At 42.2% G+C, this 18,811-nt stretch overlaps 1 protein-coding gene and 1 non-coding gene across 3 annotated transcripts in view; one reads left to right on the plus strand and one right to left on the minus strand.

The window, feature by feature from the left end:
* Positions 1-5,184: 5,184 nt before the first annotated feature.
* The window catches only part of LOC139451667 (erythroid differentiation-related factor 1-like), a 78,268-nt gene continuing 64,641 nt past the window's right edge, over positions 5,185-18,811 (minus strand). For both annotated transcript variants that reach the window (XM_071232988.1, XM_071232989.1), the window contains exons 13-22: positions 16,250-16,414; positions 15,026-15,356; positions 14,139-14,339; positions 13,207-13,410; positions 11,766-11,992; positions 10,132-10,302; positions 8,870-9,022; positions 7,596-7,743; positions 6,257-6,473; positions 5,185-5,452 (exon numbers count right to left, since the gene is read on the minus strand). In XM_071232988.1, the coding sequence (XP_071089089.1) occupies positions 5,296-5,452; positions 6,257-6,473; positions 7,596-7,743; positions 8,870-9,022; positions 10,132-10,302; positions 11,766-11,992; positions 13,207-13,410; positions 14,139-14,339; positions 15,026-15,356; positions 16,250-16,414 (1,974 nt within the window). In that variant the 3' untranslated portion in view covers positions 5,185-5,295. The remainder of the gene's footprint in view (positions 5,453-6,256; positions 6,474-7,595; positions 7,744-8,869; positions 9,023-10,131; positions 10,303-11,765; positions 11,993-13,206; positions 13,411-14,138; positions 14,340-15,025; positions 15,357-16,249; positions 16,415-18,811) is intronic.
* LOC139453434 (small nucleolar RNA U13) lies at positions 16,807-16,908 on the plus strand. Its single transcript, XR_011652422.1, has one exon. It is a non-coding gene; the product is annotated as a small nucleolar RNA U13 (small nucleolar RNA).

The raw sequence follows: 18,811 nt of genomic DNA on the forward strand, positions 1-18,811 counted from the left end.
GTGTGGGAGATGGTTACACATCACTGGTTACACATCACTGGATGTGTGGAAGATGGTTACACATCACTGGTTGTGTGGGAGATGGTTACACGTCACTGGTTATACATCACTGGTTGTGTGGGAGATGGTTACACATCACTGGTTGTGTGGGAGATGGTTACAAATCACTGGTTGTGTGGGAGATGGTTACACGTCACTGGTTGTGTGGGAGATGGTTACACATCACTGGTTGTGTGGGAGATGGTTACACATCACTGGTTACACATCACTGGTTGTGTGGGAGATGGTTACACATCACTGGTTGTGTGGGAGATGGTTACACATCACTGGTTGTGTGGAAGATGGTTACACATCACTGGTTGTGTGGGAGATGGTTACACATCACTGGTTACACATCACTGGATGTGTGGAAGATGGTTACACATCACTGGTTGTGTGGGAGATGGTTACACATCACTGGTTGTGTGGGAGATGGTTACATATCACTGGTTGTGTGGGAGATGGTTACACATCACTGGTTGTGTGGGAGATGTTACACATCACTGGTTGTGTGGGAGATGGTTACACATCACTGGATGTGTGGAAGATGGTTACACATCACTGGTTGTGTGGGAGATGGTTACACATCACTGGTTGTGTGGGAGATGGTTACATGTCACTGGATGTGTGGGAGATGGTTACACATCACTGGTTGTGTGGGAGATGGTTACACATCACTGGTTGTGTGGGAGATGGTTACACATCACTGGTTGTGTGGGAGATGGTTACACGTCACTGGTTGTGTGGGAGATTGTTACACGTCACTGGATGTGTGGGAGATGGTTACACATCACTGGTTGTGTGGGAGATGGTTACACATCACTGGTTGTGTGGGAGATGGTTACACATCACTGGTTACACATCACTGGTTGTGTGGGAGATGGTTACACATCACTGGTTACACATCACTGGTTGTGTGGGAGATGGTTACACATCACTGGTTGTGTGGGAGATGGTTACACATCACTGGTTGTGTGGGAGATGGTTACACGTCACTGGTTGTGTGGGAGATTGTTACACGTCACTGGATGTGTGGGAGATGGTTACACATCACTGGTTGTGTGGGAGATGGTTACACATCACTGGTTGTGTGGGAGATGGTTACACATCACTGGTTACACATCACTGGTTGTGTGGGAGATGGTTACACATCACTGGTTACACATCACTGGTTGTGTGGGAGATGGTTACACATCACTGGTTGTGTGGGAGATGGTTACACATCACTGGTTGTGTGGGAGATGGTTACACATCACTGGTTATGTGGGAGATGGTTACACGTCACTGGTTGTGTGGGAGATTGTTACACGTCACTGGATGTGTGGGAGATGGTTACACGTCACTGGTTGTGTGGGAGATTGTTACACGTCACTGGATGTGTGGGAGATGGTTACACATCATTGGTTGTGTGGGAGATGGTTACACATCACTGGTTGTGTGGGAGATGGTTACACATCACTGGTTACACGTCACTGGTTGTGTGGGAGATGGTTACACATCACTGGTTGTGTGGGAGATGGTTACACATCACTGGTTATGTGGGAGATGGTTTAGTGTATACATGGTGGATGATTTGCACTTTAACTAAATTGTGTCTAAAGATAACACATACAGTAACAACACAATAAATGTTTATTAAAAACTGAGAAAATAAACACACTCACAGCCACATTCACAAATCAGAAAATGTTTGAGCATTTTTGTATATTCACATGTGAACCAGTGTTACAGTAAACCTACACTCCTCTGACATTTGACAAATGGTTTGTTTGTCATCAGTATCAGAAATGGCATACTTGCACAAATGCACAAAAGTACACATAATATATTTTGTGCCATGTAGCAAAATCAGGGCATCAAATGTTGATGTGAAGGAAAACGAAAGATGCATATTAATCTTCACCATCAACTCACTCATACACTGGGTATGATTCACTTATTATTACAACATTCACACAGTTGCTGTCATGGCAACAATGAACCAAAACAAGGACCAACGCCTATCTGGTCTGTGGTCTTACCTCTTATGAATGAAACGACAGGCGTATGACACAAGCTCTGACAAGCACATTTAGATACTGGATCCAACACCTTACAATGGACCAATCATCACACCTAACCCGTGTTTTCATATGAACTGTCAACACAAGTAATTTTTCAAACTCAGTTTACATCTGGGCACAAAAATGTGACCTTGACATTACAAACAAACCATGAGTCCTTGACCTTACAAACAAAAGATGAGGCCTTGACCTTACAAACAAAACGAGGCCTTGACCTTACAAATCATGAGACCTTGACCTTACAAGCAAAACATGAGGCCTTGACCTCACAAATTATGAGACCTTGACCTTACAAACAAATCATGAGATCTTGAATGTACAAACAAATCATGAGATCTTAAACTTACAAAGAAATCGATACAGTCAGAATAAGTAAACTGAAGCAATCAAAGAAAAGAATCCTGGTGTTTGACAAGACTCAGTCTGGTACCTTCTGGTACTGAAACCAAAATACTTAAGAATGCTACAAACCAATATTGACATACCCAAGAACTTTGGAAAGTAACCGAAACAATGGGAAACAATGGATCTGTCTTCTAAACTATCTCCCTCAATTGATGGCACTGATGGAATAATGGATTGAAATATTATTTTTGTTTTGTTTGTTTGTTGTTTCATGCCGCACTCAGCAATATTCCAGCTATATGAAGGCAGTCTCTAAATAATCAATTCTGGACCAGACAATCCAAAGATTGACATCATGAGCATCCCTCTTTGCAATTGGGGTAAGATGACATGCATCAACCAAGTCAGCAAGCCGGACCACCCGATCTTGTTAGTCGCCTCTTATTACATTGCATTGTAATTGACCTCATGGAAAAAGTTTCCTCTACTGGCAATGCTAGTGAGGTCATTACTCTGTTTTTAACAATACTGCAGCAATACCACAGACGGGGACACCAGACATGGGCTTTTTATGTTGTTCCCATGTAATATATCTAACCCAGGTCTTTAACATACAGGTGAACACTCTAACCTGCAGAGTTCTTCTAAGTATCTTGGTATAAGAGCATCAACCTTGACATGGGGCACAGGTGACCCAGTCGTCTAAGGTGCCACAATTCGCTGTAGAGTGTTGGATCCATTGGGCATGCCAGAACTCTCATCAAAGAAGGCCTTAATGATCGAGTGAGTGAGTGAATTGGGTTTAACGCAGCTTTATATCCTAACTTCTTTCAGTGGCATTTAGAAGTTGGAGTGATGAAGTAAGACGAGTTCTATGGATGAACAACTTCTTTATTACAATTAGTGCGACGTTTCGGTGTAGATCCTAACACCTTTATCAAGCAATAGATGGATATGGCTTACTTACTTACTTACTTTGGAGATTTAATGTGCGCTTTCCGACTGATGCGTATTTCGCACACGGGCCCGGCCAGGCCATTTAATGTGTTTCCGAAAGGGGCGAAGGTGGTCTGTGCAACCCAAGAGGGGGGTTTTAGGGGTTGCTTATATAGAATTTGGGAATTTTGAGATTTGGAATAGATGCCGATGGGATTGGGGAGGAGAACCTCTCTGTGTCCATCAACTAGTCACTGTAACAACTTAGATGTCAATAAGTGTATATATACCTATGTTGATTAGCCATATCCATATATTGCTTGATAAAGGTGTTAGGATCTACACCGAAACGTCGCACTAATTGTAATAAAGAAGTTGTTCATCCATAGAACTCGTCTTACTTCATATCCTAACTTGTCATTTCCATATGGTTGGCAAGCCAGAAATGATCCAGGCCCTAGATGTATACCACTTTGGTGAAACCCATGAGCATTGGTATGGTGTTTACAAATCTACAAACATTATCAGGACGAACCGGATTTGAACCCATGATTAAAGGTTTCTTTGGAACAAAACTTTGTACAACAAAATTGCAGCACCTAAGTCGACTGGACCACCAATGCCCCCTTCAATCATCAAAGAAAAATACCACTTGATTCAATGGGTTATTTTCCAGCGTTGTATCAAACAAATCTGAGGTGTCCAATGGAACCAGAGTATCTATCATAGTAGAATGGCAACATAATACACTGGATAAAGGAGGATGGGATTAATGTACCAGAGAAAGAAAAAGAAGGGAAAACTCCTCAAAATATTTTCAAAACAAATTGTATTTGTATTTTCATTTTAAACTACCCTTGGTAAACCAGCAATCCACACAAAAAATACTCTGATCTTCACTGATGCTGAGTGTGTGAGTGAGTTGGGTTTAATGCCACTTTGAACAGTATTGCAGTTACATGTATTTCACGGTGTGTCAGCTTAATGTGGGAGGAAAGCTTGAAGTGATGCAGGTCTCAGACGTTTTACCACTTTGGTGAAAGCCATGAGCAAGTGTAGGGTGCTGACAAACCAAGAAACATGGACCTGGATTTGAACCCACAATCCACTGATGCTGTCAATATGTGTACAGCAGAACTTTGTTGGCCTGGATCCTGTTAATATGGACACTCAGCCTAATGGACAATTACAGCTGGGAGAGCTTGCAAATTGACATCAGTTTCAAAGATGCATTAATCTGGAAATTTGTCAATCCAAACCATTTCACAAACAGCCACCATTAGCTATGCAGGCTTCAGTAGACTGATGATGTTGTACTTGTTAGATGCCTGTTGTACACCATTGAATTATTGGCTGGGACGGGTAACTGGGGTACTCGGATACTCGGGTCGGGTGGGTACTGAGTAGGACCCGGGTACCCACAGTACTACCCAGACCCGAGGTTAGTCACGAGACATATTTTTTAATGACGAAAACTCACTAGAGCTCAGTGGTTACACTACAAATCGCTAATGTTCCCATTTCTTTATGATGATGCACACATTCCTTTTGACTTGTATATGTTGGAGTCAAGATAAAGCTTCAATCAACTTCAGTGTACGCATGATTTGCAGTTTCATGAGAGACCATATATCTATTATATGGTCTCTGGTTTCATACATGTATCTAAACAGTTTTTGCCAGGGCTACAGTTAAACTATTCCCAATTAGACATTGTGTTCCCCACTCTTGAGACCTACAGTGGGTACCCGGGTAGGGTCGGGCAATAGGGGGTTGGGTACCCGGGTAGTATGTTGGGACTCATGCCTGCCCTACACCGAATGCCATGTTGTATCCTTGGTATAAAATCAATGCTGTTATGAAGACTTCAGATCATACAGGAGCATGTACACTTGATGTATTCTGTTGTACGTCATGTTGTATCTTTGGTAATGCTGTCATGAAGATTCTGCAGATCACACAGGAGTGTTCTAATCCAGGCCCATCGAGATCGAAGACACTTTTGCTTGTCAACCTTCTGAAGGCTCCTTGCATAGGCTGCCTTTAACCTGCTCATCATGTCTGTCTTGCTGTAAACAAATAATGGTCACGTGAGACAGGGTTCGTGGGTTCATCTAGATCTGCTCAGAGGCCAATAATCTACCCCAAGTCTGCCGCATATGTAAGAAAATATTCCCAATTCAGGTTTACAGGAGTAACTAATGTGATTCTTGAGGTGTCTCATATTTCACTGACAACAGGACCATTAAAGAGTTCTAATTTACATTATTCATTGAATGCAATGTGAAAATACCTCTGAAGTTAAGAAAATAAGGACTTCTTAAAATCCCAATTTTGAACCAAATAATTTGTTTTTCAATTTTCATGCCAGGGGCACTAGGTTAGGAATCCTATACAAATCCATGGGATGTGATATTCCATTTTACAGTGTTCCAGCTCATATCATAGCATGGACTTTTAATGATCCAAGTGAGTGAGTGAGCATGGCTTTACGCCGCTTTTAGCAATGTTCCAGCAATATCACGGCGGGGGACACCAGAAATGGACTTCACACATTGTACCCATGTCGGGAATCAAACCCGGGTCTTCAGCATGACGAGCAAACGCTCTAACCACTAGGCTACCTGATCGCCCCAATGATCCAAGTGACAACATAGCCCAAAGTAAACCATAAATGCCCAATGTCTATAATAACATGAACGTAAATACTCAATGACTCAGACAATTCCCTGGAGCCCAGGGCCACATTCCACAAATAATGTTTGTGCTAATATGACTGTAATTCTATCTAAGCATGAGAGTTATGACCAATTTAGCACTAGGATCACTAGGGAACAGTGCCCAAGTAAGTTCACTCCTCCATACAGCCTCACCTCTTGATCCCCGAGCTGTAGCATTTGACGAGTTGTAGAAAAACAAACTGTATCCGAGACTCCAGGATGATGCTCAGACTATCCTCCTCGGACTTCTCCCCTTGGTCCAGAGCCTCCTCCGTTGGAGTGGCCAGCACATTGACCGAGGCTGCACAGGAGCCCAGCAGGCCGGAGATCGCACTGATGGAGCGGAGACGAGACTTGGCTACTGACTGGCCTGAAAAATACAGTCAGCCTTGTACACCTCCTACCTTCACTTCAGCATCATGAATTTACACAAAGTATGAATGGATTCACAAATAGATGACAAGCACCTAAGTGTGAGTCAGTGATCAACAATAATAAGCAAGGATCATACGAATTTGGGAAGAGAACCCATGATCAGCGGATCTTGGCATGACCAAGGGAGGCAACTCTAAACAGCTACTTCAAGCTTCATAGATGACAGTGCCACCAGTGTCCCCCAAAAGGACCTTATTTGAAGACATCTGTAAGTGCCACCAAGTTGCATGCCTTGGTAGGCCAGGATCTGCTATATCAACAAGAACAGGGTTGACATGGATTTTCAACCTAACAGATTGCAGCACACACTCCCATTTATTTTACAATGTCCTGTCATTGGGCAAATAGCTCAGGAAGAGTGACCACTGTCCACTTATGTATAAGCTGAAATATCAGGAGGGACCTCTGGATGTAGGTCCATCTCCCTTCACTGCCACACTTCCCTAATGTTAAGCAAATAACTGATATGATTTTGGTTTTGGTTAGTTGAATCAGCAAATCAACAAGCACAAATCGAAACAAGCATGAAATACTCATATCCCCTTTAATATGACATGTCTGGTTGTGTGCAAGGCAAGAAATATTGTATGCTTTTCAAGATCTGCTCCAGAAACAAACACTACCATCATTTTCAGTCTAAGTCAAAGTCGTTGTTATGGAAACTCTATTTTTTTATCAAAAGTCCTTAGGGCGGTCAGGTAGCCTAGTGGTTGAAGCATTCGCTCGTCACGCCGAAGACCTGGGTTTGATTCCTTACATGGGTACAATGTGAAGCCCTTTTCTGGTGTCCCCTGCTGTGATATTGCCTAAAGCAGTGTAAAACCATACTTACTCTCTCAAAAATCCTGAACTATCAAAAGGCACAGTTTAGCACTAGACCTATCTATGTGCCAAATTTGGTGAAGAAATATTGTACGTTTTTCAAGATCTACTACGGGAAGGAGCACTACGGCATTTTCAGTCTGCTCTGCAAACGAAACGTGATGGACGGACAGACAATACACATACCCTTCCACTTTGTGACGGGGGATAACAAGAGTGTGTGGACATTGTATACCTTGCAGAGCAGCCTCCAACATGGCGACCCTCTCCAGCTGCACGCGCAGCAGTTCTGTGTGGGACTCAGCTTGCTGGAACAGCCGGAACGCTCGGTCGTAGTGGTTATCTGCCAACTGACGTAGGTGGCGCTTCTTCTGGTCATTTGTCTGTGGAAGTCAACATTCTAGGTCACTACCAGAAATGAAGCAGGATTTACAGTGGTAAATAGCGTAACGCAGAGCAGTATTAAGAACAATAGTAATTATTGAGTTCAATGAACAAGTTTCAGATCAAGAAATATGTCCGAGGGGGAATGTCAGTATCTGGTGTGTTCAGTGCATTGAAGAAATATCTGTGGTCATAGGGGCGGGATGGGCAAGCGGTCAAAAGTACCAGGCCAGCAAGTGCCAGGTGCTGAGATCGTATCCCCCTAGTGTCCAATCTCATTAAAATCAGATCTTAGTTCTCGCTTCCGCTAAACAAAGATATGAGGACATCTGATTACGGGTTATGTCAGACCGTCCTTGTGCGAACTTTGACCGACCGATAGAAGGACTGACAAGAAGTCGACATTAGCCAATCAGAAGGCAGCTTTCTCGTGCTTTATGGCACTAACTTCAAATTGGCCACTACGCTTCGAAACATATTTTGACAAATTCTGGATTACAAATTTGAAACCAGAACAAAAGAACATTCTGGAATGGCTAATAGATGTTCTACATTGGATGGATTCAGTCGCTAAACCCGTAACTATCCTTCGGAATACCCTGTGTTGAAGTTTTCTAGGTTGTATTATCAGAATTCACATTCCGAATGTCACTTTCATGATCTGGTAAGCGACGCACTGATTTGCCAGATGAAAGGTCATTCTGATGTGACCCCTAATGGGATGTCTTCAGATCTTTGGCGGTCTCTAAATAATCGTGTCTGGACAAGACAATCCAAAGATTGACATCATGAGCATCCCTCTTTGCAATTGGGATAAGATGACATGCATCAACCAAGTCAGCAAGCCAGACCACCTGTTCCCGTTTGTCGCCTCTTACGACAAGTATAGTCGACTTTTACGACAAGCATGGGTTGCTGGAGACCTATTCTACCCCGGGTCTTCACGGGTCTCTTGGTATTAGTGAGTGAAGCATTCAGACCAGCCTATCTATTTTCTGTGTCTCATAAATGAACTTACATGGACAGAACCGAATGTTAATTAAAAAAAACTGCACCACTTTATTGTCATGGTGATCTCTAAGTGGAACGGGCCCTGATGTTAATGAGATTGCGGAGTCTGATTACCTGGGATATGTAGGAGTGGTGGTACAGCGAGGCCAGTCGGTGGTTGATGGTTGCAGCTCGGAACTGTTGTACGAGCTGATTTGTGTCCGACTTGTTGTTAGGAACACAGTACTTGAGGGATTTATTCATCAGCTCAGTCACACTCTTCTCAACCTAGATCAAATACAATTACATGACACAGACACTAAAGCCAATTCCATGAGGTCAGCACTGACATCACATGCGTCCGTTGTGCCATCAATATGTTATGATTGAATATTATTTTCTTCACATTTAACATAGATAATTAGTGTATGGAAAACTCTTCTAAGAAGTGCCTTCATTTTCCAGTTACAAATTCCAAACATTTTAAAGAATTTTGGCTTCAATCATGTTAATCTCATCTAGCATGTCGAGTGCAGGGATATATCTACGATTATAATGGAAGAGCCCATGACAGCCAAATTGACAAGAAAATCATATTTTGTTCAAAATTGGGATTGTATTTACGGAATCTTTTTTCCTAAATTTGGTTGGCCGTGGGGTAGTCTAGTGGTTAACCTGGGTTCAATTCCACACATGGGTACAATATTTAAAGCCCATTTCTGGTGTGCCCCATCATGATAGTGCTGGAATATTGCTAAAAGAGGTGAAAAACCATACTCACTCATTCACTCCTAACTTCTGAGGTATTTTAACTTTACATTCAGTGTGATAATTTAAATCAAAGCATTAATGCCTCTTCCACTTTATTGGCCTGTTGTCACTGCCATACATGATGACTCCACGGAGCCATTACATTAGTCATATTAACATGAATCGGGAAATCTTTATTTCCAATTTGGGTATTATTACTGACATCTGCTGCAGACTTTGGGCCAAATATCGGCCTCTGAGCAGGTCTGGCAAAGTTCCTGCTATTGACCTTCCAAAACTAGTCATTTTCTAACCTAACCTGGGGAACCTTTCCAAATCATGAGAAGAGATCAACATGTTATATAACATAAAAAAACATATATTTCAATTATTATATAATTCTTTTCACAGTACCTAGTCTGAAAACTATGGTGTCAGTGTGAAAGGCTGAAAGAAGTTCTAGCATAATGTGTTATTTCACTGAGATTTATATTGCTTTTACTTCCACCAAAAATATACTACTCAAAATAAGTTCTGGGACACTTGATTCTTTTTATGACAGATTAACTACAGTAATGGGAAAGAATAAGGTGTCCTTAACTTCTTTTGCGTAGTATATTATAAGAAATAGTAATGTTGCCCCTCACCTCCTCCTGAGTCTGACTCGAGTGTGGGGGGTAGTCTTGTAGCAGCATGGCCATGTTGAAGTAGGTGGTGGACAGGTCCCACTTCACTGCTTCTCGGATGTCTCGGAGTTCATTGGGAGTTCTCTCCCCTGGGCCAAGGACGATGAGAGCATTCTGATAATAGTCCACTGCCTGGATAAGAAAATATTTGTCTTGTTATAATGTAAATGAACTGTTAGGCCTGGTAGACTTTGAATACATGCTACTACCACCAAGATCTTCCCCCGAGGGGCTCCACTCTGGCTCATGCCCAAGCTTCGACACTCATGGGTGGGGATATCAGCTCATACTCACTCAGCAGAGATTGGGGATTGCGGAGGCTTTAACCACTACACTCTAACCACTAGTGGTGAAATGATACATCGGTGCATCGTGAGGTTTTATGTGATGATACCATACACAATACGTATTTTCTGTGCCGATACAAGACAATACACTTACGGAAATAAATTATTACTTGTTTAATTATCCCTGGTATTTTTGTCGGTCAAATATTGTAAGATGTGCTGTAATTAGCCTTTCAAGTTCACTACTGAAAATAGCCGCTACGAACCTGTGTCTACAGCTAGCTTTACTTTTTGAACCTGCTCTGAAATATTTATTGTCAAGAAGTTTCCATGTGATTTGATATAAATATGCATGTCACGGTACATATCGAATCGTGACCTATGTATCATGACCTATGTATCGTGACCTGTGTATCGTGACCTGTGTATCGTGACCTATGTATCGTGACCTATGTATCATGACTTGTGTATTGTGACCTATGTATCGTGACCTGTGTATCGTGACCTGTGTAATGTGACCTGTGTATCGTGACCTGTGTATCGTGACCTGTGTATTGTGACCTATGTATCGTGACATGTATCGTGACCTATGTATCGTGACCTGTGTATCATGACCTATGTATCGTGACCTTGCTGTATGGTTTCTCCTCTACTAACCACTGGCCCCAGCCCTGATGAGGAGGTACACCGTGGATGTGGAACACCTCACACCACTGCAATAGTGTTACAGCTATTGCAATAGGATAACAATTGTGGAACAATAACAAACAGTAGTAAACATATACATACAGTTTCTCAGTCACAAAATTCAAATTTCAAGGATCAACCTATCATTCACCCAAAATGAAGCCCCTTCAAATTAAAATTTCTGTTACACTTATTGTCATTTTGCACATGAAAATGTGGCATGACTTTGTTATTGGTTCAAACATATACGACTTACATCACGTATAAGAGAAACAGTTGATCATTCGAAAGAAGATAGTTGATGGTTACTGACTCTCAACAGATCATGGTATTTGCACACAAATGATTTTCTTCAAAGTTTTTAACAGTTTTCCACAGGTTTAACAGTGCTGCCTTTATAATTTTCATTCTGAACTGCCCTTTTGTTTGTTTTTTAAGAAACTGAAATCAGATAAGCTGCTCTCGATGTTTCAATTGCTTATACCCACAACTCAGAAGCCTCAATGTTGATAATCAGAGTGGAAAGTTCGCCTGACACAACCTCCTTCGTAGGGTATTGGAGGAAAAGGAAAAGAACTGATTTTAATGAATTGTAACGAGAAGTGGCTGGAATGAGGCTACCTTGGAGTAGTAGTGTTTCTCCTGCAGGCTGAACTCTGGGCGGGCCTGCTGCATGGCTTGTTGTGTGTAGCACTGGGCACACAGACGCATCAGTCGGCCGCTGTTGGACAGCAGCAGGGCCTGGTTGGCCTTGTCATGGATGTTGGAGAACGCCAGGATCCCCGACGAGAAACATGTCTGACTCTTCTCCCACAATTCCTTCATCTTGTCGGATGGTTCAATGGCACCTGCAGACACACAGCAACATCATCAGGACGGTCATAACAATAACCAACCTCACAATTACATCATGATAGTTGAACCATTTTCCCGAAACCATTTAATTCACATTTCTGCTGGTCAAGCCTGTCTGCTGGTCAATCCCGTCTTTTGGTCAAGCCTGTCTACTGGTCAAGCCTGTCTACTGGTCAAGCCTGTCTACTATTCAAGCCTGTCTACTGGACAAGCCTGTCTACTGGACAAGCCTGTCTGCTGGTCACACCTGTCTACTGGTCAAGCCTGTCTACTGGACAAGCCTGTCTGCTGGTCACACCTGTCTACTGGTCACACCTGTCTACTGGTCAAGTATGTCTACTGGACAAGCCTGTCTGTTGGTCACACTTGTCTGCTGGTCACACCTGTCTACTGGTCACACCTAACTACTGGTCAAGGATGTCTACTGGTCACACCTGTCTACTGGTCAAGCCTGTGTACTGGTCACACCTGTCTGCTGGTCAAGAATGTCTACTGGTCAAGCCTGTCTGCTGGTCACACCTGTCTACTGGTCACACCTTTCTACTGGTCAAGGATGTCTACTGGTCACACCTGTCTGCTGGTCAAGACCGTCTTCTAGTCAAGCCTGTCTACTGGTCACACCTGTCTGCTGGTCAAGACCGTCTTTTAGTCAAGCCTGTCTACTGGTCAAGCCTGTCTACTATTCAAGCCTGTCTACTGGTCACACCTGTCTACTGGTCACACCTGTCTACTGGTCACACCTGTCTACTGACCAAGCCCATCTACTATTCAAGCCTGTCTACTGGACAAGTCTGTCTACTGGACAAGCCTGTCTACTGGTCAAGCCTGTCTGCTGGTCAAGCCTGTCTACTGGTCACACCTGTCTACTGGTCACACCTGTCTGCTGGTCAAGGATGTCTACTGGTCAAGCCTGTCTGCTGGTCAAGGATGTCTACTGGTCAAGCCTGTCTGCTGGTCACACCTGTCTACTGGTCAAGCCTGTCTACTGGACAAACCTGTCTACTGGTTAAGCCTGTCTACTGGTCAAGCCTGTCTACTGGACAAGCCTGTCTACTGGTCAAGCCTGTCTACTGGTCAAGCCTGTCTACTGGACACCCTGTCTACTAGTCAAGCCTGTCTACTGGTCACACCTGTCTACTGGTCAAGCCTGTCTACTGGTCACACCTGACTACTGGTCCAGCCTGTCTACCAGGTGTTTGCTACCTACCTGACTGCAAGAAGACCTGGGCTTGGTTCATGTACCACACACCCAGCTCGTTGAGGGAGTTGCCATGACGCTTGGACAGACTGACCCGTGTGTCCTTACTACACTTGACCTTGGTCCCTATCTGGTAGGCCAGCTCGTAGCAGCGGCTGCTGTGTACCAGGTTCTGCTCCATGCTCAACGTCCACGTGTACACCCACGAGTACTCTGCATCACAGACAACAACTCAACATGAATGTGCTGATTGGTAGGACTGCACAGTACTACTAGTACACTGCAATACACTTTTCACACAATACGTACTGCAATATTATTTCTGTGTTCCGCTTTATTAGGTAAAATAAACAAAAAGTGTTGATATCATTTGCATTGTTTAACCTAAAATCTACACAGAAAATCATTCACAAATGATGTTTCCTTTGACCATTGACTTAGCATTGTAATATTTACTTCAGTACGTCTAAAACAGGATCTGTATGTACAGTGTTAATCACTGAAAGACACTACCAAGGAATGAAGTTTGAGCGGGTTATAATGTAGGTGAGGTTATTGTAGCCACTCAACCATTCACTGTTTAATGCCAGATTCTATGCTGTCACTTCTGGGGGCTATGGATCCTAATCATATTACAATGAAGATAAAATACACTTGGTAACTGGAGATGCCACTATGGTGAAATTACAGAAAGGATATGCTGTGGGTCTCTTTTGGCCCAAGAAATAAGAAAATTGGTATTAACATTCACAGATGTGTTGCCCTCAGTGATATTTCAAATATGATGGTGATCTGTAATTAATCAATTCTGGACCAAACAAACAAGTGATTGATATTCTGAGCAATGTCCCAAGCCATCATTTTATGACACCATGCAATTATGATGAAGTATAAAACCCAAAGCAATTCCCAGTGCTAGTTTTACCCCCGTTTGGTTGTACCTGGGTTAGGTATGACGTTCTGCGCAGCATCCAGCACCACTGCATCCTCCTCCGACATATCCCCGTAGTCTCTCTTGTGTTCCTCGAAACCCCGACTGATGTGGCTGATGAGGAGATGGATGTCCCCCGCCAGCTCCAGGATCAGCATCAGCAGCTCGCGGTTCTCCCCCTCCTTGCTGGGCACCAGCTTCTTCATCGCATCTGCAGGATACAGAGTGAGTGAGTGAGTGAGTGAGTGAGTGAGTGAGTGAGTGAGTGAGTGAGTGAGTGAGTGGGTGGGTGGTTGAGTGAGTGAGTGAGTGAGTGAGTGAGTGAGTGAGTGAGTGAGTGAGTGAGTGAGTGAGTGAGGGTGTGAGTGAGTGAGTGAGTCTTGCTTAACATAGCATCAAGAACCTTGCAGCTATCTGCAGCAAACTTGTTCTCAGGGTGATATATACTGACCCCTTTGAAAATGCATAACAGAAAACATAATGCATGTTTTGTGCTATTGTCTCCATCCAGAGAAACACCAAACAAGAACTGTACTGAGACAAATGGCCGATTTGAACCCACAAACATAGGTTTCTGGCGTGCCCAAAGGACGCAACTCTGCACAGCGAATCGCGGCGCCTTTGACAACTGGGCCACCTGTGCCCCCTCTTAACCATTTGATAACGTTCAGGTTGGCTTTCGTGGACTGTGATAGTTTCTAACTCAGGATTTATAGTATGACATATGTACCATCAACAAGGTTATACATATCTAATTACCTGATCCTCTTTATAACGCTATCTTACAAGCAGCATGAGTTACATAGGACCATATTGATTGCAGAATCCCCACTGCGCTCCAAACAAAATAAATACAACTACAGGGAAACTTGTCATCACAAACACTCAAGAACTTACCAAGGCAGTGTAATGCGAATCTCACATGCTTGAGTGCATGTCCATACTTCTTAACTGACATGTGTTCCTTGGCTAGGGCATAGTAGGCCATGGCACCCTTCCTCAGTAGCAGAGACTTGGACAGCTGGTGCCAAGATGCCTTGGTGTCTGTCGGCATGGCAATGGTCACCTGGAGACTGTTTCTTTTCTCTTCTCTCTTGCTCAGCGGTTCGTAGTGAAGTGGAATGGCCTCGCTCTGGTTGCACGTGGCCTGCTCCTCCACGATGCTGCTACTTTTGTGTGGTTCCTTGGTTTTGAGATTGGACAGATCCTTGCCGAGGCAGTCCAGGCCCTAGATGGGTCAAAATGTGAGTCAGTATCATACCACAGTCAGTGATATTCCAGCTCTATCCCTTAATATCCTTGCCGACCACACATGACAGGAATCCACCATTCAGTCTTCCCACTATTCAACAGCTGGCCATCCTCCCTAGGCAAGTGTGTCCTCTAGCCTATATCAAAGCTTAATTTCTACCCTTGCCACAACAAGGCCACTTTTCTTGGCTCGACTCTGGTGCCACCTCGCGTAGGTCACAAGCTGTGCCCCTTGTGATGAAAACGCGATATCCAATCAGATCACTGTTCTTATCTCGTATAGCTTCACAAAGATTACAACTACCATAGGTGCCGATCTAACCAGATAACGAAAGCATTTACGATTTCACCCCTGACACAAAAACATAGGCAATCGTTGGAGGGTTTAAAACGATGAAAAAGACATATTCAGCAGGCAGCGGTAAATCACTTTCATGCGAAAGGTGTATCAGTTGTGGATGTTGATTTTGTTATAAGTTCTCTGATTGGACTATCGATATGTGCGATATGCCAGTCATATTTAGCACAGGAAAGTGGGCTTGATGTGGCAAGGGTGGAATAAAAAGGCGAGTGGATGCTCTTGCCTCTGGAAGATGATATCTGGCAAGCTCACCAGTATCTAGTAGAGTCATAGTGTAGCTTTAGATGTCTACAGTTAGCCTAGGTTTACATTACACAATTAGGGTTACTTGTCAGAAGGAAAGATGTTGACACATTTCTAATCGTCTGTGAAACAGACCAAATATTTTTATGATTAATATTCAATGTGTATTATTTTGATAATTTATATTGCACAGCAGTAAACATTTTTCTAAACTAATGCCTTGTTCTTTTATTCTTTTTCATCAGAATATGTCTAATATAGCTTACCTTCCTAATATAGCTGAGTCCATCTCGACACCGTTCTTCCACCGTGCCTGCAATAGCATGTGTACGAGGAACCCGCCAGGCACGACGCACAGTGCGGTCTATCCTACACAGATCATTCAGCCCCAGGGATATTTCGGTCTTCACCTCGCTTTCCTCGTCTGATGTCTGCACATTAAACAATGTCATTATTTATTTTCTATTTAATTCTTGAGTATATCAGAGTTCTCAAACTGAAAGTTGATGAGAGGATAATTGTTCAACAAATGATTGGTCCAAATAAATATTCATCTTAAAAAGTAGGTCAAGGTCAAATATATGGGTCAATGTGACCTAGAAATTTTCTTATCATTATTATAGTAAAAGTAATTTAGGAAATAAATTTAGAATTTAACCACAAATATCTTCCTACTTAATTACACAATATACAAAAGAATGGCAGTTAATTAGAACAAGATATAATTAATTTTATAACAATGAAGTAAACATGCAAATGAGGGACATGTTCAATGTGAATAAACAGCAAATTACAAGAATGTAATTTTCCCCCTTCATCTCTGATCCTTCGTAGTTCATACGTATGATGAATGGGAGTTCATGTGTCTGCATGAGATATGTCGCCTTGTTTACCTTGTTACAACTGGCATAATACCCTTCTGACCTCAACTACCTAGGATCAACCATTCATGCACACTCAATGAACTTAAGATAATTAAGTGAATTACCATCAAGGAAGAATTACTTCAGCACAGGCAATGGTGTGTTCATTAAAAACCTACAAATGTTTCTGTGAAGTAGAAAGATTATGTACATAATTCTAATAGCAATAAATAATAATTTCAACCCACCAATTGAAATAATAATTAAGACAAATAGTCTAGTCTAGAGCCATACAATGAAATAACCAAAGAAATTGTTTCACCAATTCTTCAAATAGTGATTTTGGAACACACAATATTCATGAGAATGACGCAAAAAAGGTTGACGTAAAAAATTGCATAGAAATTATGTAACAAAAATAGTGAACAAAGCTCTCATAAAATATCCCACACTTTCAACATGGTGCCACATGTTCAAGGACAGATTGTGTTTGAACCAGATTCATCTACCATATTTGAACCAGGCAACATGTTGCGTAGTCTTTGGGGAGTAACCATAAATTTTCAAACACATTGGTTCAATTACTCAGCTGAAAATAAGTCCAAATGATGTGTAAAACTGAGTTACCTCCCTTGTTTACTTTCTCTGCAATATTGCACACAATACACTGAGAATCTGACTATTGTCTTGTTTATTATGTTACCAAAGATTAAAATACACCAGGACTAGCATCTAACATTGGTTATTGTCAGAACCACTCGGGATCAATGTAACCTTTCTGAAAGTTTACAATTTTAAATCATTATTATTTATAGAAAATAGCCTTTTCAAGAGATTTTCCAACTCTGACATTTCTACCTCATATATCATGATTTTCAGACATTCAGACATTCCCCTTGCAGGCAAATTGGGATATGTTTTTGTGTTATTGTTCATAATGGGATTTCTAAGGCCAAACAAAATTATAGTCTTGATTCTCAGGCAACGTCCACACCATCATAAAGTCCGGGGCACATTTGGTTTTTAATTTCCATACGGTTGATTCCCAGGTTGATTGTACACAACTGTTTATCTGGTTCACAATAGTTTGAACAAGCCAAAAAAATAAAAATAAAATAACCCACCTGCACTACATTTTCAAAACTCACTGCCTGAGAACAAATTCTTTTAAGCCTCAGTTAATATGTACATGATGTATTTTAACACTGCATTCAATGTATAAAACTCCAAGCATTAAAGCTTCTTCCTTTTTATTGGTCCTGTTAGTGAAATACAAGACGCTTCTACCAAGCCATAATCTGAGTCAGAACTATATTAACATGAATTGGGAAATATTTAGTTCCCTGCTGCGAATTGTAACTGACAATGGCTGCAGATTTGAGGCCGAATATCAGCCTCTAACGTGGCCGAAATCAATCCCTGGGATTTTCTTCATTCTACATACTCATTAAAATCAGATCTTAGTTCTCTCTACCATTAAACAAAGATCTGAGGACATCCCATTACGGTCACATCAGAACAACCTTTCATACGACCAATCACAGCGTGGCTTACCAGATCAGTGAGTGAGTGAGTATGGTTTTACGCCACTTTTAGCAATATTCCAGCAATATCTTGGCAGGGGACACCAGAAATGGGCTTCACACATTGAACCCAGGTCAGGTCTTCGGCATGACGAGCAAACGCTTTAACCACTAGGTTACCTGACCTCCTCTCTGACCAGATCAGGAAAGTGACAGTCGGAATGTGTGTTCTAATCGTGCAAGGTATTCTGAATGACAGTTACAGCTTTTGTCTATCTCTCTTTCAATGGGTTAAACATTTGAACGGTAGAGACTTTGCTGACATACAATCTCAGACACATGTCAGCCATTCCGGAATGCTTTTTTGGTCAGTTTTCAAATTTTGAACCGGGATCTTTGTAAAAATATTTTTCTAATCAAAGTTTGAAATGACACCAGTTGA

Source organism: Haliotis cracherodii, unplaced genomic scaffold, assembly GCF_022045235.1.
Source record: "Haliotis cracherodii isolate W230 unplaced genomic scaffold, xgHalCrac1.p SCAF_9, whole genome shotgun sequence".
Taxonomy (NCBI): domain Eukaryota; kingdom Metazoa; phylum Mollusca; class Gastropoda; order Lepetellida; family Haliotidae; genus Haliotis; species Haliotis cracherodii.